This window comes from Electrophorus electricus, chromosome 13 (assembly GCF_013358815.1).
Source record: "Electrophorus electricus isolate fEleEle1 chromosome 13, fEleEle1.pri, whole genome shotgun sequence".
Lineage (NCBI taxonomy): Eukaryota > Metazoa > Chordata > Actinopteri > Gymnotiformes > Gymnotidae > Electrophorus > Electrophorus electricus.
This window is the reverse complement of record NC_049547.1, coordinates 15120174-15143639: the sequence shown is the minus strand read 5'-3', so window position 1 is coordinate 15143639 and position 23466 is coordinate 15120174. Positions and strand designations below refer to the sequence as shown.

Below are 23466 nucleotides of genomic sequence, written 5' to 3'. Positions count from 1 at the left end.
TATAACACTCGAGTGTTAATGGGCCAATTTCCCCCATCTTCTTTCAGATCTTTGACAGCGATGGAGGAGAGCTCCCTCCTCAAAGCACTGAGGTAGGATACCACCAGGAAATCTATTACAGTTCATGTTTGCATTTGGGTCTCTGTAATTTGTTTTAAACATTAGTTACATTTTGATTTCCGTAATTAATACATGTCCGGAAAGGCATTTCCCCTCACGCCTGGTTTTCCTCTGACTCATAGAAGACATATATTATTTTTGATCACATTTGATGGCATGTCTTATTTCATACAGAAGCACTTCTGATCTGTGTACAGACACAATGCTCTACATTCATGTGTCTTTGCATTGAGTTTTGTTCCATTAATGGTTAAATCCAGCCCCAAACAGTATATGCACAAAGATTCTCTTTCATCGGAGCACATTTAAGAGATTCTCATTTCCTGTGTTTAATTCCTCTGGTCTTGCAGGCACATGGTTGTTAGAGATGCTTCAAAACCATATAAAATGTGATGATTTTGTTTTTACTCTTCTTATTACAATCACCCACTTTAATAAACACAGCATGCACTGTAGTTTCCACCTCCTAGAGCAAAGCTGATGAAGGGCTTCTGTCCGAAACGTCCCGTTTGTCTGGAAACCTCCCATACTACACACACTTTTATTCCCTCTCATACCCTCTCTTCTCTCCCGTGTGTGTGTGTATTTATTCTGAATATATATTTATTCATTTGCATTTATTTATATATAAAAAACTGTGGGCATAATATTGTCTGGTTGCTAAGATGCGCTGTTAGAGGACTATTTTAGTATGGCACTCACTTCAGACATGAAGCTTCTGTTCCGCTTTGCTCCATCTTTTAAAAGAAGCGGATAGAGGTTAGCTTCTATAAATGATCACCCACCATTTTGGAAAGGAAAGTCTGAAGTAAGGGAGACAGAGACACACACACACACACACACAGACACGGCGCAGTGTTGTACAGCAGCGGCTGCAGGATATTTGGCCTTGGCGACTCATGGAAAGCTGACAGTTAGAACACTGTGGGCAGTATGGAATGAATGAATGCACGCTCAGTCATGCTGGTCAGGGGAGTGTCGGCACGGAGACAGGCCGTGCACAGACTCAGTTTTCCCCAACCACTGACCCTGGCCTGAGAGGACCAGCGAGGCCACACTGGCATCCATGGGTTGACCTGGGGTCTTGTCTTCAGGCGTTTTGACCATCAGTTTGATAACTGCATTGACAGGACAAACTATGCTAAGACGAGCTCTCTCGCTGGCTGGTGACAGCAGGGCTTCATGACGGGCCATTGTCACATGCGTGCCAGAACGCCGGGGCCTTTCCTCTTGTTGCCTGGCTGCTGTTTAAGCTAGATTTCTGAAAGGTTTCGGAGAGTCTGATGAATGCTCGTCTGTGTCAGACTGACTTTCCAGACACAAGGCTCTTTTTTCCTGCTCACTGACTGAGGACGCCAAAGACATAAAACCAACCAAATTCACCAGTGTTTTTCATATCAGCAGACCCAAGGCTAGGTAACTGCAGTGATGCATGTTGGTAGATTACCTCAAAAACAAAGTTTCAATATGTACCATCTACTGCTTGCCTATGAGTCCTCTTTTAACTGTTTGACATCCACTGGCCAATTCATGCAGTGTACTGTTTTAAAGGTAAAGAAAACGGATCATTTTTAGATTTTCATTGCATATAATTTTATTTTAGGAAATTGATTATAATTCAGCTTACAGTCACTTGCACTTTTAGCCAGTTCTGATAAAGGCTCCACCGCATCTCTGCAGATGTTTCAGTGGCCCACAGACATAAATGTTGCCAATTTTCAAGCAGTAATTCAGCAGCTACATGATCATTATAATCAGAATTATCCACAATGAGCTCGGATCACAACGTGTTATAATTTCTAAATGGTTAGATTTGTGGCAGTTCGTTCCACGAGATGAAACACTGCCAAGTTTTGCGTTTGCTCTGATGAAATGCACTGACTTTGTTCTCCCTATGCCTGTCCTTTCCTCTCTTCCACTCAGAGACTGGATGGTTTAGCTGACGTTTACTCAGTAGCACCACCTGAAGGCAAGGACTGGGATAGCGGATTAGAAACTCCAACCTCTGTGTACATGCCAGACTACCAGGCGGTTCCAGTCCTTCTGAAAGGCCAACACACAGTCATGGATGTCCTTACTATGGTCTGCAAGGTAGTACATCAAAGTGTTCATTTACAATTTGTCCTTTAAATGGAACAACACAAGCTGCTGTCAGCGTTCCAGAGAGGAGACGTTAAGGTGGCAGACGCTAATGGGATTTAGATTATTCTGTGGATGATGGGATTTTACAATAAAAGCTTTCCAGGAGATGTGTGAAACCTCAAGTCTCTGATGTATAAGGAGCATTAATCTCATTAATAGCAGAGTCCAAAGAACAGCCCTCCAGTGCCAAGGCTTGACTGTACAGACGCGTTTTTACCTCTGTGCTATGACGGTCTACTACATTATTCTGTATGCACACTCTCTGACCTTTTGTGGTGGGTACACATGCACAACCTCTCCAATTTGTGCTCAGCATGTGTGTGTTTGTGTGTGCATACATGTGTTGCACATAGATGGTTGAGTAACAGAATAATGGACACAGGCACATGGGAATGATCATTAAAAAGATGAGCTGCATATGTTTACCCTGTCCGCCTGTCCTACTGTACTGTCCTGGAGTGTGTGACAGCAGTGTGACTAACAACCAAAGTACACAACACATTCATTTTCTCTCCTTTGGGATGTGATGCCACCATCTGATGACTGTCAGTATTGCACTTAAGTCTTTTGTATGGACTATTAATTAGTATGGTTGCACTTAATAATAATAATAATAATAATAATAATAATAATGTTTTTGTGTGTGTGTGTGTGTGTGTGTGTATATATATATATATATATATATATATATATATATATATATATATATACTAATAATATTATTAATTAATAATACATTCAATTTTATATATGTTATAGAAATATTGAACTTTGCAATACTAATATCACAGGTCACAATAAGTAAAGGAGCCTTATCAGAAACAAATCATCAAAACTGCTTACTTTTTATTAAATTGACATTAAATTGACAATTGTTTTGATTCACCAAGACCTTAATATAATCCAATCACACTACATTTGCAGCATATTTTGTCCTTGTCGTGCAGACCTGATGATAAAAAACCAGACCGAAGCAGGAATCCGGTGATTGATGCTTGTGTGTTTACGAGGATCTGTGTTTCAGGTTAGGGACTTGGATCCTGCTCAGCACTGCCTGCGGCTGCAGCGTCACACTGCTGAGGGGATGGAGGTTTGCACCCCTGCGGGACACGAGCCCCTGCAGGACCTGGTATGGCCTGGTTTACTGCAGCCCTCCACCAGCTAAATGTCCCCACATAGTGTGCCATTGTTGGAGTTGAAGGCACATTGTTTAGCCAGAATGAGCTAAGGAGCCTTTCCCCTGTTCCCCAGTCATACACACAGCTGGAGGTCAGCCCCCTGGATGTCTGCACGCTGTATATGACCAGGCCCTCGCTCACGGGAGACTTTGGTAAGAGGCTTGTGCTTCTACAGGGTGGGTGTGTGGGTGTGTTTCATTGCCACACATATGGCCTCTCATGTCCCCCTCTCTTGCCTGTCAGGGTTTGCCGTCACAGGTCACGTGGACAGCCTGCACAGCAGCCGGATTGTGGTCAGTGAGGTTCTCCCTGATGGAGTCGCCTTCAGAGAAGGTGTTGCTACGGATACTGGAGAGAATGCTATAAACCACTGCATATACAATATTTATTTTCCTAGAAAGGGAAATTCCGTTGCGTTTTTGTGACTCAGGTTTAGGGTACATGTGTAATTTGTTGTTCCTCTTACTGCGTAAAGTTCACTAGTAGTGCACTAGTATATGTGTAGTATGCAGTGTTGCGGTGTGAGCTGTGTTTTGGGAACGTGCGGGGCCTTCCTTACAAGCGCTGCTGTGCTGGCATGGTCGTCAGGTCTGAGGCCGGGCGATGAAATCCTGGTGCTGAATGGCTGCGAGGTGTCCTCTCTAGACCTGGCTCACATTCAGACGCGCTTCAGCGAACAGACGCTGCACCTGACAGTCAGACGGAACCCTCCCTCCTACGGTCTGCCTGACCCAGCGCCCACGCAAGCACATAACCGTCAGCAGCGGCCGCAGCAGCTGCTGAAGGACCACCTGTACGGTCGCCACCGGGCCAAGTCTGCTACAGGTGCAGGAGCAAGCATTCCCGTACACGCCCAGAAACATGTTCGCCCACAGTTGTGACTACAGACATGTTCGACACATTCGCCCTCTGACGTTCCCACACATTCGCCCACAGACATGTTCAATCACTCCTCCACAAACATGCTCATGTTTGCTCACACATCTACAAAAAGCTACTACTTTGCAAAAACTGTGTGTGTGTGCGTGCGTGCATCAGCATTCACATGCATTTGTGTTTTGCCTGATGGTTATTAAATTATTATTATTATTATTATTATTATTATTATTATTATTCAACAAGTTACACAAGTTACATTATGTGTAAAATTCATCGCAGTATGATGCTGAACATTTTAAATAACTCATGTCCTCGGCACGGCAACAGTGACTGCCTCTGGCTGACCATACTTTGCCACAGACTTCCCCTTGCAAGCTGCCTTCTTCCTCTTACTAGAATCCTCCTTTCTGACTCAGCCATTTACATAAGAGTTGATAAGCAACAGGATGTTTATAGCTTGGATGGTCTAAGAAGGAGTGTGGCTGTGTGCTCTGGGACTGAGGTGTGTATGGAGGAATCTTTGAGACATCCCTGGTAGGTCACACAAGTAATGCTGGATGCAGTATCCAGAATAATGTTAACTAGTTCTGATGTCCTGCATTCAGATCCTTGATGTTGAGAAGATGTCTGTGGTTAAAAAAACCGCTTTCATTTATAAGTTCTGTTATAACACTTCTTGTATCAGGAACTAGCCATGTAGGTTGTAGTAAGAAACCTATATGTGATGGCAGCTTATTGTAAATGTATAATTTGTTTGGTCATTGATTCATCTGCATGTTGAGATCCTGCCAGCAATTGTCAGTAATTTCAAGGAATTTGATTAGATTTACAACAATTTATGACATTTTACTCACACCGTTTATATGTTTCTGATAGAGAAGATGGACAGTTGCTGGTTCATTGAGCAGCTGACAAGGAAAAAACAGGTCGTTCAAGCTAGCAGGGAAAAAAGAATGAACCACCAACCTTAATCAAAAATCATCCTAAAATCACACATGGTGCAAAGTAAAATCCAAAAAAAGTATTCCTGGATATTCACCTTTAGTTCTCTCTTAATGTCCTTGCCATCGTTGCTAGACTGGCCCATAGACTAAAAGATAACGCTACTGTACTACTCAGGCTGGGTTCACTAAAATAAATAATTGTCCCAAATTTGTAGGTTTAATCTTGACGTTTCTGAAATGGCTCCACTATGCTGTGCATGGCGTGAGAGAGCCTTCCTGCTAGCATGAGTAACGCTCATTTCACACACTTCGTCAGTCACAGCTCAGCCAGGAGCCAAACACATTCAGACACACACACGGCCACAGACACTTGTGGTCAGGCTCGTTTCCCTCCCATGCCAGTGTTGCGCATCACAAAGTTGCGGTTTACGCGCGCTCGGTTCTTCAGTTTTCCCATGGACCAGTGAGGGGGGAGAGAAGTGCGAACACGCACCTACTACCGAGCGACAGCCAAAGGGGCCCAATGTGCGCAGTTATGTGTAGTCCTGTGTGGCCAGTCTTTCTAATGGCGCGCAGGAGCTGAGTAACACACCACACGTCCTTTAGCAAGGCGGGCTTTGCAGGTGAATGGTGTTGCACAATGCTGGGAGCAGTTTTAAGAGGGACTTCTAGCAGGGATTACACGTTTAAGACTTGATGCATATTAAGAGATGCTTAAAACGGGCTTTAAATTTTTGACATATTACACAGGATTTTAATCTTCTGTTCACTGAATATGGTGACTTGAGTTTATTGAATATATTTATGTTTGTTTCGTAAAGAGTAACCACCTTAAGCGTAAGTTTGGCCTTAGTGAGTCGTGACCCAGTGGCTGCAGTTGCCTGCCTGAGCCTCTAGAGGTGCTGAGTTTCCTGAGCGGGACTGCGCTGCTGACGTGGCTGGTGACGAGAGATCAGAAACACCGACTACCTGACACTTCACTTAATGAAATCACTCATGCTGAGGCTTCTCATTATACACCCAACAATGTGTGGAATGGGCCACACTCACAAAGGCCGCTCCACAGGGAAATGTCTATTTATAGTCATACAAGCATTCTTCCTGTTTGTGTGTGTGTGTGTGGGGGGCGGGGGGGGTGTTCACTGACACCCCAACCCCCTTCCCGTCTAGTGACAGCCAACAACGCACATCTGGAACACTTTGAGAAACCCAAAGTGCTTTTAGTGGCTCAGACCCAGGACGGTGCGTCAACCCCCCCAGCACACCTCCAGCCGAGCTGGTGTAATCGAGCAGTCTGTTCCCCTTTCTCTCTCCACAGACGTGTCCTTTGTGATGCAGGCCTCCGCCCCAGCCGTAGAGAATGGTCTGCAGCAGCCTCGCCGGCACCAGCAAGCAGCGCAGCACAGCAAGGTAAGGGTTGACCTCAGAGGAGGCCCATCGCCTCATCACGCTGTTGTGCATGTAACCGAATGTTCCAGAGGCATTTAGACTCGCTCCATGTGTGAAATAACCGTTGATTGTGCATTTAGATAATTGGTAATGTTCATCTAAAAGGAAAAAAAAAGGCATAAAAGTTTGTAGAGTCTTGTATAAGCTTCTGGTGCTAAATTAGGACCTTTTTTTTACCTTTTATTTAAAAAAATAAAATTACATGGGTTTTTTTTTGGGGGGGGGGGTACATGCGCATGTGCAGCTGCGTGGCTCTCTGATGGCCGTCATTAGCTCAGTGATTACTGGCTCTGTGGCTTCTCCTCCAGCTTACACATTATCCACACCTGCAGTAGAGCATGTGCCCGTGCTGGGCTGGAGCGTACTCTAGACCACACACCTTGCCTATCTCCGTCACAACACGCGTGTAGATGTGGGCAACTCGTGCTGGGGCTGGATTCTGCACGCCGGGAGGAAATCCTCAACCCCGATGAAAGGCAAGCAGACTGCAGAGAACCGGACAGAGCAGAAAGAGAGGATGTGGAGTGAGAGACGGCTGAGCTCTGTAATAGAATTAGAGGAAGTGTGTAGGTGTTTTTTGTTTTGTTTGTTTGTTTGTTTGTTTTCAGTGGAACAATCTTGATGCACTTTTGTACTTAGAAGAAATTTCTAATAGCATATAATCCCTTTCTGCTTTTTTTTGGCTAACATTTTAGGCTCTGCACAGTAAGCAGCAGCTGACTACTTTTAAAGGAGTGTTCGTTCTTTTTGTATCTTTCATACACTGCTGGTGATTGATGTTGGAGTGCGCTTGAGTAGCACGATGATTTTGAATAAAGGTGCCTCTGAATTTTGGGGTCATATTTCAGTGCACTTGGCACAGCAGGAGAGGATGAATGAGAGAGAAAATACACAATCAGTAAAATGTCATCAAGTACTGTCAATCCAGCTGTGGCACTACTATGTTATATTATTACAGCATGTTAAGTGGAAGGTACGATTTGCCATAGTTCTTAATTGTTCCTCGCTGAATCTCAAGCACACTCGCTGAGAAGCCAGGTGTTGTGGTCGGTGAAGGGTGGAGTGGGGGTGTGTTAGAAAAGAATAGTATTGAATTTATTCTTTTCCTACATGTGGTATGTGCTATAGAAGGTTATTTATCGTTCATATCATTAATTTAAGCGCTGTAATAATAGTTAACTCTAATGGTGGAGTGCGCCTTCTAGTGTCTGTACCAGGCTGCGTGGGTTCTCTCCACTGTCAGCCTGCTCCTGATCCAGAACTTCTGAGGGTTAGACAGAATATGCTCTTTCTGCCCCCTCTGTTTGCTTATTGACAAAGACCGGGCTCTCTGTGTCATACCGAATTATGGGCTAGACTGCAGCGCATCTCTGCATTAATGTGTGCATCAGGGACCTAGCGGAGGCACGGGGACATGGGTACTCAGGGCTACTTCTCCACCCGGGAATAGCCAGTCTGATTATTATCTTGGCTAGCAGTATTTGCGCCTTGAAATGATCGGGCCTCGGAGCAAAATTGTGGAAAAACCTAAACTCGCATACAAAAAACCCCCAAAAACCTAAACTTGCATACAAAAAAAAAAAAAGAACAGGTCAGCAGCTGTGCTGTGCTGTCCCGTGACTGATAGCAGAATGCCTAAAAGCTCACCTCTGCTCTCTCTAGCCTTTAATTACGGTGTAGGTTGGAGATTTACTTGTTTGGAACAGCACTTGAGCATGTTAACATCAATTCAGAGTGGTAGTGGTATTGCAGCTTGGCAAAAAAAAAAAGGATTTAATTGAAAGAAGACTGTAAAGCGGGGTCTTAGCACATGGTGCTGTGAGAAGTGCTGGCACTTGTCCAGTTTTAATGGTTATGCCACTCCATCTGTTGTTGCTGGTCACCTCCTGATATAGACTCTGTCTGGATGAGACCGCAGTTAATATTTATCGAGTTAATGCAAGTGATCCACTGCGCGAGCAGTAATTGCCCGTTGCTCTCTCTGCGAGTATCTGCGGTTACACCAGCTCTGAAGCTCATCCACCAAGGACGGATTTCCAAGGTTATTAGTTCACTCTGAGAATAATGAAATTACAAAATACGTTTTTGGGGGGAATCTTCTTTCTGGCCCCATTTGTGTTGACTGAAGCATTGATGATGAGGATGATTATATTATTATTATTATTATTATTATTAGTATTATTATTAGCCCCTTATCTTATGCTTGCATGTCCCCAATCTTCCTAACCACCGAGGAGCCAGTTTTGCCCCATTTGTATCTTTGTACTTAAGGAAGTGTTACTGGAACGATGAGGTAGCCTCATTTCAGTTTATTTTTCATTGGTGTCAAATGTTCTCCAGGTTGTGTTTATCCTCTGTGCTCCACTTGCCACTTGTTGGAACAAAGTAAGCTCTCGTATCCATACCTTAACTGCCAGAGTCTCTGGGGACAGTTTTTAAAATAAATTCCAGGTCTGTTGTGGTGGATATTTAGTGTTTTTAGCCTTGATCATGAAGCACATAAAGTCTTGGTGAACTTTTAGCAATTCTGGCCAAGTGCATGCATTTATTCAGCTTAAACCATCTCCAAAGAAGGCATTTCAGACTCTATACTTTTAAGGTTCTTAACCTGGGTGTAACATCACCCTTCTCTGGTCATCAGAGACACAGACAAGTTTGGTCACTAAAAGATGACGTATATCGTATTCCATTTTTGCACAGTTACACACAAGGTCAGGTCAGTTAAGGCACACAGCCAGATATGTTGCAACAGGACGCGTCTGGCCATCAGAATGTCCCTGAAATTCGGAAGCCACCATCATCAGACTCCCAGCGCACTGCCCTCCAGTGTGGCCCTAGGGGGAAGGTATCTGCTAAGCCACTCGGTCAGCATATAGACTTTGAGCCGTTTCATAATCTGGGCTTACCTGCCGGTCTCATCTGAAAGCCGAAACCGTGCCGCTGTCAGCCATGCGCAGGGCAGCAAAAGAGCTGCGGTCAGGGCCGGACCCAAAGGCCCAGAGGACGGAGCGCAACGCTGGGCGCCTCTCCGCCCTCATCGGGGTCTTCCCGCTCTGGCCCACCTGCTGGAGGACATGGTGGCATGTGTGGCCTGCTGGAAGATGGCAGAGGGGTCAGTGCTCTTGGTAACACGCTTTACCTTATTTACCAGAATCTTCTTGTGTGATGTGGGTGACCCTTGTGTTTCCATGAATATAAAATTGAATTGGGGCTCATTTGGCTTTGGGATCTTTTTGTAACTGTCAATCAGTGTCAGTCAGTCTGGTTGGCCATTTTATGAGTGGTGACAGCCACCGCTGTCTAATTGATTTGGAAGTGGTCTGATTGGCCGGTGCAGTCCACAGATATCTTGGAATTGTGCATTTTACACTCGGTTGCTCCTGACGGATGCGATGAGGTCTTGTCCCAGCATGCTTTATTGGGTTTTTCCCATTCACATCCATTGTTTTCCATTATAAGGTCTTTGGTTTGCCCTGCCTGGGGGATTGCTGGGTAGACACCATTACTAAAATGTTTGCAGCAACTCCTCGGAAAGTCAAAAAAAAAAAATATTGGCTGAAAAACGAGCCAGAGAGAATATAACAGAAAGTGCACCACTCACTAGCGTGGCCCTCTGTTGATTTATATGCTTGTGCCTTTATTTATTGAGCTTTAAAAAGAAGGTGGCAGCATGGCAAAGCAGCCCTCACCTCACCGATGAATCATGACCTGTCGGAGGTCTACTGCCGTGCAACGGGACACTTTCCACCGAGAAATGGGCACAACTCAGACCAGCGTCGGCCTGTATTTTACCTGGGCTGTTCCATAGGAGTCTTTTAGCCAGTTGTTCTAATGCACTTGGGGTCACACTTCAGTAGGAGCTTATTTAAGAGTTTGAATTAGAGGTCCGGCGCCAGTGCCAGTGCCCAGAACATGCTGGGCATGTTTGGTGTCTGCCAGTTGTCCTTTGATTGTTCATGGTGAATAATTGGACTTTTCCTTTGAGTAAATCATTTGAGTTATCCTTCGAGTAAATTGTTGGTTTTCGAAATAATTGCTTGTTGTTTGAATGTTTGAAGTACTTGAAATGTTTAGTTGAAGGCTAGCAAGAAAGGGAGAGGTGTGGTAGCTTAGCCCCCTGCTAATGGAAAACACCAGCTGGAGCTAATCCTCTGCTTGGAAGGCATATACCAGCCATAATCTCTCTACCCTCTACGCTACCTCTTCTGACCTTATTGACATTACCACTGCCTCCTCTGATTCACCTACATGATTAATAACTAATATATAACATTTAATAAATGATAAATTGCATAGATCTCAGGACTGCTATTTATATGTTGCTTTCAGCAACAGAAATTGCCCCTGTTAAACTGTTATATTGAAGGATATACAAGTATATATTAGTGCAGTGGTAATATTTAAAATTTTATAAATCCTCAGAGCCATCATCAGACCTTACGATAGTGCCCGGCCTCGTGTGGCCAGAGTGTGTATGCAGTTCCTGGATGACGAAGGCCATCCAGACACCTGGGAGCCTACCGAGTCACGTTATGAGTTGAATTTGAAAAAAATCTCGCAAATTGGATTAGACTGTAATTTCAGTTTTTCACTTTGATTTTCAGTGTGATTTTGAATCCAGCTCTCAGTGCGTTGATTTTGGTTTCCAGTCACAGTTGTCATTTTGTTCTCAATGAAGTACACAATTTATATCTGTAAAGATTTTCAACTTGAAGATCCATTGTGCGATTTAAGTGTTTCTCTTAATTTGTTTTGAGCTGTGTATATACACGCGCACACACAGAGTGGACTGATTCAGCATTAAATATGCTTCAGTTGCAAAAGAAATCTCCACAAGCAGCACTCTGTAAATTATTCTTGCTTTATAAACTTTTTGAACTCTCCATGTGCAAATGCAAAACTTTCTACTGAGATGCGCTGTCAGGAGTAGCACACTGAATTGGTAACGAATGTTCCCGTCCATATCCAGTTGTAACTGAATGTCCTTCCGGAGAGGGCCGGGTTAGGCATGGTGTTCTGCATGCAGCTTTGGAGCGCTCCGCGGCACCTGCCAAGGCTTGGTGTCAGGAGACCCGCTTTTGGAATAAACAAAGCCCTGTCTGTCATGCCTAATGGCTTCCAAGTAGGTACTGTTTGCTAACAGGGGTGTCAAATCCCTTTGTTTTGTGGGCAGCATTAGACCAGGCAGCATGGTAAGCTTGTTTACGGCATGTGTAGAGCTTCAGAAAGTGCAGGATCAGCTGCAGTCATAAGCCTGGTTCATACCTACTGCGAACAAACCATGCACGGCCAAAGCGACGTCGTTTTGAACAAAACCGTCTGCTGCATTTGTGTAGTATTTAAAGAGCGTACATGCCACTGCATCCTCCATCCATCAGCCCATCTCAGCAGAGGTTCCTCCTCATTGATGAAGAGCAGGTGCCTTCTAACCAGCTCCATGGTGTCTATGGTCAGCGCATGTTTGAATTTGGGTCTGTTTCTTTTGTTTCTCATTTACTGTGTGGGAGAGAGCAGCTTTGGGCTTTCTGCTTGAGCAGCTTTGCCCTACAATGCCACCCCAGACTTGGGGTCAAAGTACGCAGGCACCCAGGACGGTGACGCAAGAGGCATGAACATCGAGCAATGCAGATTGTCCAGCGCCACGGCGCACAAAGTGGCATTTCGGTAGGACCGAATCATAACTAGGCCAAAGCTAGAGAGCTATACATGGACCATTTGTCTTTTCAAAAGTAAAAGAAAGATGACTCAGGTTGGATGTATGGCTCAGGTTGAATGTATGGATCATGCCAGACAACTGGCTGGAATTTACAAAGGAAGCTTCAGTGGGCAGGGAAGAATGACACGAATAAATTGGCTTAGTTGGATTATTGTGGTTGGGAGATCACTGATCCACTTACCAAAATAAGTCCACGCTGAATCCAGTTCCTTTAAACATACATACATGCCTGCATTCTATGGTATGATTTGCAGGATTTAGCATGTTTTTTACATTTAAAATAAAGAACTCGGAGAACAGGAACACCTCCAGCTTGTTTGTATAGGACTGGACCATTTGTTTAGGGGGGCGGTCCCAAACAACAGGCACATGCCATCCGCAGAGCTCACTGCTCTTTCCAGCTAATCCGTCTTTGGTGGTGAACATCTCTTCTGTACGCTGCTGTCAGGTTGGACACGAGCACCGAGGGTAGTGGCTGCAGACCTGTCCGCATGACCGCCATTGGCCGTGTTGCTGAAAGGCCTTTGGCAGGCTGCCCAACCTCTTCCCTCCGTGCGCTGGAAGCCGCACTGGGGTTACGGAGGTGAAGGGAGGCATTTCTCAGCACGCGCGTGACTAGCCGCTTCGTGCCCAGTCAACAGCAGACATGCAGATTTGATGTGCGTGTTTCAGCGGGGCAGCAGCAGTCTGGTCTCCTTCGTCTACATGCGCAGAACCGGTCATCCGCTGACGGCTCCCACCTGACGGACCTCTAGGAGATCGTTGAGCTTTCTCAGACTTTCTGAGGGGGGTTGGGACAGGAAGAAGGGTTGACGGGTTGTTCAGGAGAGGGGAAAAAGCCTGACCCAATGAAGACCAAAACATGACCCTTGCGTCAGAGTGCCAGTCCAGTACAGCCTGGAGCCTCCTGTATGCTGTGCTGATCATGGTGAGGTGTACTGGGCCAGTGGCAAAGAAGAACACTGTCAGTGAGTCATGATGTTTATTTAAAGTTCTGGTTTACTCAGGGTTTTTTTTCAATGAGAGTACAGTGTGATGGCTGTTCACAATGGCCAAGCTGAAGCATGTAACTACTCAGTAGCGACGTGGAGATGTTGCCTTCATTTTAAAAAGAAGAAAACCAGGACGGTGGCTGTCGGCTCTGCTCATCGGTGTTGTGTGTTCGTGGCACCCCCCGGCTCCACACGCTCCAATTTTCAGGTCTTAATTGGTTATTTGGGTCACCCATTAGACAAACATGGCTGTTTTATTACATTGCTGTCTCTTTGTGCTGTTGCAGAGCCTTAGATTAGGCAACAATGCCGTGTGCCCTCCCTGCTGGTCAGGTCTTCATGGTTAGCTTGCTTCGCCAAGAAAAGGTGCTTCATGTTTTTAAGGTGCTTCTCGGCTGTAGCCTTCTAGCTGTACATGGTTTAATGGTCCTGCTGAAATGGTGTTCACAGCTCCCCACCCCCCTCCAGACATTCTCTGCAGGGTGGTTAATTAATGCGTTAGCATGATGCTTTCCACACTTGCTTTAGCTGTGCCTGTCCATTGGCGATAGCTGGATCTTTGTGAGAGAGGGGCGACACTGATGTCTTGTAGTGTGTTTTGTAGAAAAAAACCGTTTGCATGCCACACCATGCACACTAGCTGTCTGGAGACAGTTGTCTAGAGAAACGGCTGGAATCTCAGCATCCCTGAGAACAGGTCAACTTGGAGAACAAGAGCAATTGTGGTAATTTTTAGTCATATTAGCCACATCAGCCAATGGTGCCCTTGGTTTGTAATCGGAAAATAGAAAATTCATTTGAGGAAACCTATATACCTGCAATAAGTAATATGCATAAGACTAAGTAATATCTAATGAAGTATAAGCTTAAGTAATATGTAATCCATACGTCTTGCCAATGCCAATGTTTTTAAGATACATTTCGATAATGGTGTTGACATTGTATAGCACTATATTGGTGGTACTAAATATGGCATATGCATGCAATACATGAGACTTATTATCATGCTTTTTTCTTTTAAGTGTCTTCACAAAGAAAATGTAAGGACTTTTCTTACTTTTTACTTTCTGAACATGTTTCTCATGATATTTTTTTCCAGCTCACACATGCGATATTTGTTGTTTATCTTGCATGTAATATATATGCAATAAATATTTTATCCGGTTAGTTCATGGTAGTTGACATTTCACTGTAGTGAACCCTAGCACTCGGTGTTTGTGAGGGCTTCTAATCTCTCTTTAATTAATGAGCACACAAGCTTCTGGAAGTCCCAGTGTTGACGTGGGTGGTCTTGTCTTCAGTCTGGGTCTCTGCCGGCACTGCATGCAGTTTCCAATCCAGAGTGCTGTGCTGTTCTCTCTCGTGCGCTCTCTCTTGCGCTCTCACACACACACACAGACTCTCTCTCTCTCTCTCTCTCTCTCTCTCTCTCTGCACATCTTTGAAGCACAGTCTCTTGAGTAACTCTGTAATTAGCAAACAGTTCAGGAAAAGCAAGCAGCTGGCTCTCTAATGCTCTCCTCTTTCTCTGCTCCCACAGCTAAGCCACTGACTCATACAGGGATATCTCTCCCCCGCCCTCTCATGCACACCCACTCATCCCTGCTTATACACACACGCACGCGCGCGCACGCACACACGCACACAGGCACACAGACTTTCAGATTTGTGGCCTGTTCCCTTCTGCCCCTGACTGACTGGCCGAGGACATTGGTTAGCCTCAGGGGCAAATAGGTTCGTTTTAGTGCATAAAGATGTGCCGCCTCATCCACTCACATGCCGGTGTGCTGAGCTGGTGAGACTTTATTCCAGAATGCTGTGGCCGCTTGCTTGCTTTGCTCACTGCAACCTAAGGAGGTTGGGTGGCTGTGGCACTCCTGGGTTTCTTGAGGTTTCAGGTTCATTCTAGTGTTCTTTGAGAGCCAGGTACAGGAGCTGAATGGCAAAAGCTGTCTGCATTTATGGTAGGACGCAGTGCAAGTTATATTCATGCCCTTATTGATCTCAGCATACGGACAAACTTGGCATCTGAAACCTCTGTTTTGCTTAGCTAAACAGACACGGTTGTGAGCATAAACTGCCTCTCCAAGTAATCAGTATTGTTTGAGAGTATTAATTCTTGGTCCTAGTGCTGGGGACAGCTTTCCAGTAATCAGCCAGGCAAGCTGCCAGCAGTATTGTTAAACCATACTATATAATATATAAACTTGCATTGATGGATTTTTTTTACATTTAATCTCTGATATTTCTCAACAATATAGAATACTTACTTCTACTGTGACATTTTTAAAAAGACAGTAGTCATATACAGTTATTGGAATTATTAAAATTTTAAACTATATAATTATTATGAGGTTTTTACATTGTAGTATTAAATGAAAGCCAATAACCATCCCCAAACTTTAGATACCACTGCAGTACAGTGACGAGAGTTGTAGCTGTAGTTTTCAGTGGCCAGCTGAAAGTGTCTCCCCCCCCCCCCTATGAGAAGAACGTTGTACTCTTCCCCCATGCTGGCTCTGCACATCTTCCCATGTTTTGTGCATTATGCACGAAGATACTCAAATAGCCTCACAGATCCACTTAAGATTGGGGATTCAAAAAAAGTCTTGAAAAGTTCATTTAACTTCTACTGCAAATGAATAATTTTCTCCCGTATATAAAATATTAATTCTTCCTCCAATTTTCGGACATTTGGTGAGCTTATTCATTAGTGTATCCATTTGGCTTGAAATATTTTATGGATGAAATTAAAACGCTGGGACCAGCTCTTTTGCCATATAAGTATAAAAATGATCCATCTACCCCATCTATTACATTTGGTGTCCGGAAGTAACTTATTCTAAGGCAGACATGCCAAACATTTTTCCCCCCCTCTAGTTCTTATTTTGAACTCTTGGATCCAAAAATAATCTCACCACAAAGACGAGAGAAGAAAGTGTCATGGCGGCTGGCAGGTCCTGTGCAGGCTCTTCCCAGGAATGGCAGCTAGCCATGCCAAGCACTCGGATCAGAATATATGAAAAGATTGACGACACTGCCTTTATTAAAGGAATGATGACACTGCATTTATGGGTTTCCCGCCCACAGGACCCCAGGCCTCTTTGCCAAACCTTATCCAGTCACATTTTAAGAAGGATTTAACTGCAAAGTCGCTCATAATAAACTGAAACCCCCTGTGAGCACTGCCATTTATTTTAATGAAGAGGGAAATGATGAGGGGACATTTAGCAGCAAATATTATACAAGCATACAAGGTCACCAAGCAGAAAAAAACCATCTAAACAAAACAAACTGCCTGCACTTTTTATATACATTTGATGTTTACTGATATTAAAAGTGAAAGGATATCCTAGTGGATTTTTTTTTTCCCCACAAGACCTTCCACCCACTTCCTGGTTTTGAAATGAAACTCTTAATAGGATGTTTTTATTCTTACTGATCAGGGAGCATGTTTTGCATCACCTGCTTTGCCTGATCTAAAAGTTTGAATGCTTGCCGCAGTATTTGTCTGTAAATAATTTTCTACAGTGCACATGGTCATTTAGTCGGTTCTGTCTCCTGCGGGTCTCAGAGTGTGGAGGCGGTGTGCACACTGTACCGCTCCTTCCAGGAAGATTCGGAAGGACTAATGGAGGATCGGAAGGGCAGTGCGGTACCGGAGGCAGCCCTGCTTAGGCCCTGCCCACGGCACATGTCAGTGACGGAACGACTGCGAAAGGTCATCCAGGAATTGGTGGATACGGAGAAATCCTACGTCAAGGTAATGGCTGCCAAAAACCAAAGCGATCCACTATTAGCACAGGTACAAAAACGGATGGCTTTAAAAACCAGTCTGTTGGATTGCAGTTCATGCTGTCATCTTGTCAGTTTTCTCCGTAGAGATTTAACTTTGTTGCTGAAATCTGATGGGTTTTTCTTTGTGTATTCATTTCAAATAACCGACATTTTTCTTTAATATTTTTCCTTGATGTCCACTTGCAATAGTTGTGTGCATTTATGTTCCAAAAGCATAGTTAATTTTTACACGAGCATTTTCCAACTTCTCTTCAGCCACTTAGAATTAAACTGGCTCTTTTTTTTTTTTTTTTACTGAATCCTTAAGGCAGGTATAAGAAAAACGAGCTCTGTTCTGTATTGTGCTTCATTCAGAAAGGTCTCAGAGCTGAAAAGACACCTCAGGAATGCAATGTAATAGGGTGGGGCTAAACTGCTATAGGCTGAATAGTCTTAATATGTATGTGAGTTTGTTTTCGTGACATCAGACAGTGATTTTCAAAATGGGCTGCAACTTAGATTCCATATAAGAATGTGTGGACTGAGGGAGTAAATGGTGTGTCTTGAAATTTTAACATTATAAATTATACATTTACTTGGAATTCAGTTTTTTATCATCGGGGCTCTCTAAGCTATTTTCACTACTTTTGTGGTCTCATGTATACCAACACTCTTAAACTATAATTTCTAATGGTATCTTAAATACCAAGGAGCTTTCTACTGCCAGTACAGTATCTTAAATAGTTGATGGATGTTTCACTCATCCCCAGGGGACAGGTGATTGATCTTTACCTCCCCAGGTAAAGAAGCACCTCAGATGTCAGAGCTCATCTATTTGCTGGATAACACCAGACCCCGGGGGTGGACATGCAAAAACACAGGGGATGCCAGCATGCCTCATCCATTTTTCTCGCTGCATCTCGTTGATGTTGCTAGTGAACCCTGTAATAGCATTAAACCTGTGTTCTCATGATGTGCTCCCCCTAGTTAACGTGTGTCTGGAAAACACCTGATTATTCCCGCGACGGGTGGTTTGTGAGGGGTGGGCAGAGGTAGTGGTGGTGGGGGTTGTCCTGCACTGGGGCAGGAGCCATTTGCCTGTGATGTGCTGCGTTGGCACTGGTGGGCTGCTATAAATCAGCCTAATGAGAATATCCAGGCTGGCACAGTGACAGCCTGCCAGAGCCTTAACAGGGCCACAGCACATGGAGCAGACCCAGCGGCCTCAGCTTGCGGGGTGTGGCAGGTGTTGGTGTGGGTGTATGGTACCGCTTTGAGCTCCTCGACCTTATGGCTACAGCAGGGATGTGTGGAGATACTGAATTAGGTGAACGTTTCTGATCTGTATGTTTCAAATGGCTAGAAAAAGAGAGTAAGAGGGGAGATTTTTTATGGTTGGAGGATTACCTATGCGCTAGTCTCATTATAGCCAGGGACTGTGTCTGGAATTACCCGTGTACAGGCACACAACTGATTTCTTCTCCTCTCGTTAGGACCTGGCCTCCCTTTTTGAGATCTACCTGAAGCCTCTGCAGAAGGAGACGTTCCTTACACAGGATGAGGTAATGCCAGGATATCCCCAAGGAGAGATCAGTCAATAAGCAGAGAGGAGTGGGCCCTATTAAAGAGCCATTAACACACTAAAATGTGCCCTTGCACCAAGAACACAGACTTAAGGAAACAAGTTGCTAAGTACCAATGCTTCTGATAACTGTAGCCTACTCACAAACATTAAGTGCAGCACTTTAATTTGAGTCACTGTTCTAGTTGAGTCCATTCCATATTTACAATTCCACTTCACATGCTTTCAATGTTTAATCCAGAGGTTCTCACTGGGAGATGTTGATTACCTGGCTGAGGGGTGACTGCAAAAATAGTTTTACTTGGTCAGACCATGTGAATAAAGACTAGTTGTGTTGGTGTTACAAAGTTGCTTGTTGTCCAATTCCAGATGGAGAGTTTATTTGGTAGCCTTCCGGAGATGTTGGATTTCCAGAAGGTTTTCCTGCAGACCCTGGAAGAGAGAATTGCTTCCTCACCAGATTTTAGCACTCTGGAGACCCCTGTGCAGTTCAAGGCAAGAGGCACTGCAAATGCAGTTGATCACATGGCACTACTGCACCAATAAAATTTCACATTCGGGAAGTCATTACACTTGTATAAAATTTCAGCATAATAATGATCAAACGTGAATAATGAATTGGAGTGGCAGCAGCATATTTTAATATTTAAAGCAAGAGTAAGGCGTGGTGTGTGTGCTTCTGTGGGTTTGGGCTGCTTGTAGGCTGTGAGTGTGCAGTCAGTGATGGGAGGGATCATGGTGGCGAGGGAACTCTGTACGGTCAGGTCCCCAGTGCATGCAGCACGCTTCAGGATGATTACAAAATCTCTCTCGCTGTGGCTCAGAATGGTTGAACAATGCCCTGTTTTATTTTTAACACCCTCTCTGAACCTAATGATTCAGCACTTGTGATATAACACCCTCTTGCTCACACTCTCTCTCTCTCTCTCTCTCTCTCTCTCTCTCATTTCAGAAGCTGCTTTTTTCACTGGGTGGATCATTTCTCTACTATGCCGATCATTTCAAACTCTACAGTGGCTTCTGTGCAAACCATATCAAGGTCCAGAAGGTTCTGGAACGAGGTACCGCATGCCATACTTCAAACTCAGTACATTCAGATTTCATGTGTGCGAAAGCAAAACAGAATATTGCTGTGCCTTAAAAAGGCATGATGAATTTTGGCTCTGGCCAGAAAATATGTGTAGCTACTTTGGTTAAATGTATGTGGTGGTGTTAACTCTGTGTGTTATTTGTATGTGTTGCATTAGTAGGCATCAGATGTGTATGAGGGTTTATACCTGCATGTTGAGATCATGCCCCAAAACCAAACACACCCACAAATTTTAATAAAAGGTCAAAATGGGTTTTTTGGCCTCCCGGCAGAATGCCTGCACTATAATAGGCACAGAATCATTAAAAGCTTAAAGTACAGTAATTCTGAGAGTTCTTCACTGTGTCTGAATATAAATGTTGAACTTAATTTATGCTTGCAACATTGGCCTGGTTTTGTGAACCGGGCAAACTGCCCAGTGCAGAATGAATGAGAGTTGGCTGGCTAGCTCATATAGTGGGGCAGAGTGGGGTGGGGGAGGGGTGCACCCCAGTGGCTCTTTAATGTGTCCCGTCACAAGATCAGAGCAACAGTCCTGCAGATACAGAAATGACACTTTAATGGGCCAGGGGTAAGCCTGCTGCTCCACAAAGCCCCCGTGCTGTAGTACTGCCTTTGGGTGGGGCCTTGCTCCTCCTCCCACAGTGCACTCGCAAGGCGAGTGTGTGGGTGACTGCTGTCAGCAGTCTTCGTAATTACACATTCTCACATACTGCATCTGTTGTGCCAAGAGTTCTGCTTGTGCGGCGAGTGTGCGTGTGTGTGTTTAAGTGCGTACTTGTTAATTGCCTGCCGATTACTATCTGAAGTGTCAGTGTGGCTGTGGTGTGGAGTGCCTCAATAATTGCACTAATAGTGCGTCCTGAATTGCACGTGTACACTCCTAGTACTTCCGGCACTGCAGAAGGGGAGGTGTCACCCAAGCCCTCCGACAGCAAAGCCGCGCCGTCCCTGTTTAGCGCATGCTGCAGCAGTGAGACGCGACATGGTCCCAGCGGTGCGCCCTCCGGAAAGGGCCTCGCGCACACGTTCCCAGGCATCTGCAGCATTGCCATTTTGTTGCAGGGATCGGAAAGTGGTGGGGGTCGTGGGGGGTAGAAGTTGCACGGCCTGTGCTGCCTCCTCGTGGACGCGTGATGCGGCACGGATGGCGGACAGAGCCCGAGGCTACGTGCCTGCAGCTGTAGCGCAGTCCTCTGGGGTCATAAGGCTTGAACACGATGCGGGTTTTTCTGTGTCTCCAGCTAAAACGGACCGAGCCTTCAAGGAGTTCCTTGATGCAAGGAATCCAACCAAGCAGCACTCGTCCACACTGGAGTCCTATCTGATCAAACCAGTGCAGAGAGTGCTGAAATATCCCCTGCTGTTGCGGGAGCTGGTGTCTCTGACTGACACGGACAGCGAGGAGCACTATCACCTCACAGGTACACGTACACACACACTGCAACGTTGCTAAAAAGGTGACCACAACAGCCTCTCTTTTTTGTTTTGATATTGTAGTTTAGCTTTGCATAGAATTCAGTATTGGCGTTTTTTTTTAATTCTGAATTTTGCAAAACAATGTGGTGACACCTAATTATTCTGAGGTAGAATTACGTACGTGCCCGTTATCTGTACCCTCATCTCACCTCAGTGTACTGCAGTTATCTTACAGTGACAAAGTGGTAATGACTGTTACAGAGGCCTTGAAAGCCATGGAGAAGGTGGCCAGTCACATAAATGAGATGCAGAAGATCTATGACGACTATGGTGCAGTGTTTGACCAGGTGGTGGCGGAACACAGTGGCCCAGAAAAAGAGGTACGTCCTGAAGCACACTCCTGGTCTGACACTTCCCAGACTCCTTTCCAAAAACCCCTGGGTAGCATTTTCCCTTAGTAGCATGACATTAAAAAAAAAAACTTTAAACATTAGTCTTTCTGCCTCTTAGGTCACAGAGATTTCCATGGGAGAGTTTCTCATGCATTCCTCAGTGATCTGGCTCAACCCCTTCCAGTCTCTGGGACGGATGAAGAAGGAGCCTGAGCTCACCGTGTTTGGTCAGTGTGCACATTCTCACGCATGGGCTTGTTCTCTTAAAGGTCACGGGAGCAACAGGCTGGCCTACTGGTCGACAGCAGGCTGAGGTCCACTCAGCGATGCCAGCCGGATGCGGCTAGCGCCCCGGCAGATTTGTAGTCGTGTTATTCACTCGAGGACCCCTGAATAATCTTCTCTTTTTTGGAGACTGAAATTTAATCAGAAATAAAAGGTGCTTGAGAGCTTAAAGCTAAGTGAATGGGAGCTTAAAACTTGGTGAATGGCTCCTCATAACTTTCCCATAACTCTTTTCCACAAGACTATGCAACACAGAAGGTTCCCTCAGTGGAATTTAATGTCAAAGATTATGTGATTAAATTAGCTCTCTAAAAGCAAATTATAAGAGAGCTGTATTTGAGAAAGACAGTAATTCAGTTTAGTTAACCAGTGAATTGTTTGAGGTTTTTTTGTACTGATTTGCTAGGCTTTAATATAAAAAAACTTTGTCTTTAAATTACTGTTTATAGACTTTATGAAAAACGTGTAGGATTTGTCACGTGTCAGAAGTATGTTTCTATCATTGCACATTCCGCAAGCCCTCCCTGCACAGTGCTGTGGCCGCACATCTTCTGAGCTCATAGTCAATCTTTTTTCTTTTTTTTCCCCCCTCATCAGTCTTTAAGAAAGCAGTGATACTGGTCTACAGAGAGAACAAACTTAAAAAGAAAATGGTGAGTGTCCTCACCCTCACACCTCTGTCTAATGGGTATATGTGGCAAAATAATCTGGTGTATTACCATGATCATTCGTGTGTGTGTGTGTGTGTGTGTGTGTGTGTGTGTGTGCACGCGTGAGACAGAATGTTCCACGTGCAGCCCACTCTCAGGGAGATCAGGACCCCTTTAAGTTTCGCTGGCTGATCCCTCTGTCGGCACTGCAGGTCAGACTAGGAAACACAGCGGGTAAGAGGCTCTCCACCGACCACCCCTCACAGACAGGGGCTGACTGGATGTAATAAGTAACTAATGCTCATTGTTTAATTCTGAGCACAGAAACCAACTGCATTTGGGAGCTGATCCACACCAAGTCTGAAGCAGAGGGCAGACCAGAAATGGTGTTCCATCTGTGCAGCAGGTAGGAGGCAGCTTTGCATTTCTTAGATGGTTCATTTATACATGATATGGAACAACAACAACAAAAAAAAACAAACAACATCTTTACACTCTCGTTTAGCATGCCAGAGTGCAAAATCAACATCGTCAAGGTGATCCGCTCCCTTCTGCGCGAGACGGCGCGGCGGGGCATGCGCAAATCTGAGCGCTCGGCTGAGAAGACCTGCAAAGGCCGCTTCACCCCTGTACGGAGTGCCGTGCCGTCCTCAGCCAGGCTCGGTTAGTCTCCTCCTTCCCGTCACCAGCCTGCGGGCCTGCCCTGATGTAGCCCTTCCATCTTGGTGCTCAGTGCATGATGATAGCTGTACAAGCAGCGAGTGACGAGAATGACTGGACCCGATGGTTGCAGCCTCACTTGAGAAATCTAACAGTGGTGTGGGTGTACATGTGCGTACGTGTTTCCGCAG

The 23466-nt window shown here is 44.9% G+C and overlaps 1 protein-coding gene across 6 annotated transcripts in view; it reads left to right on the top strand.

The window, feature by feature from the left end:
* tiam2a (TIAM Rac1 associated GEF 2a) overlaps window positions 1-23466 on the top strand; it is a 54360-nt gene that overhangs the window by 29249 nt on the left and 1645 nt on the right. For all 6 annotated transcript variants that reach the window (XM_035533174.1, XM_035533173.1, XM_027001486.2 and 3 more), the window contains 18 exons: window positions 48-92; window positions 2044-2211; window positions 3287-3391; window positions 3514-3592; window positions 3684-3773; window positions 4029-4265; window positions 6582-6673; window positions 16995-17183; window positions 18691-18759; window positions 19149-19274; window positions 19732-19840; window positions 21114-21293; window positions 21550-21668; window positions 21799-21907; window positions 22563-22618; window positions 22747-22849; window positions 22940-23021; window positions 23121-23278. In XM_035533174.1, coding sequence (XP_035389067.1) covers window positions 48-92; window positions 2044-2211; window positions 3287-3391; window positions 3514-3592; window positions 3684-3773; window positions 4029-4265; window positions 6582-6673; window positions 16995-17183; window positions 18691-18759; window positions 19149-19274; window positions 19732-19840; window positions 21114-21293; window positions 21550-21668; window positions 21799-21907; window positions 22563-22618; window positions 22747-22849; window positions 22940-23021; window positions 23121-23278 — 2116 coding nt within the window. The remainder of the gene's footprint in view (window positions 1-47; window positions 93-2043; window positions 2212-3286; window positions 3392-3513; window positions 3593-3683; window positions 3774-4028; window positions 4266-6581; window positions 6674-16994; window positions 17184-18690; window positions 18760-19148; window positions 19275-19731; window positions 19841-21113; window positions 21294-21549; window positions 21669-21798; window positions 21908-22562; window positions 22619-22746; window positions 22850-22939; window positions 23022-23120; window positions 23279-23466) is intronic.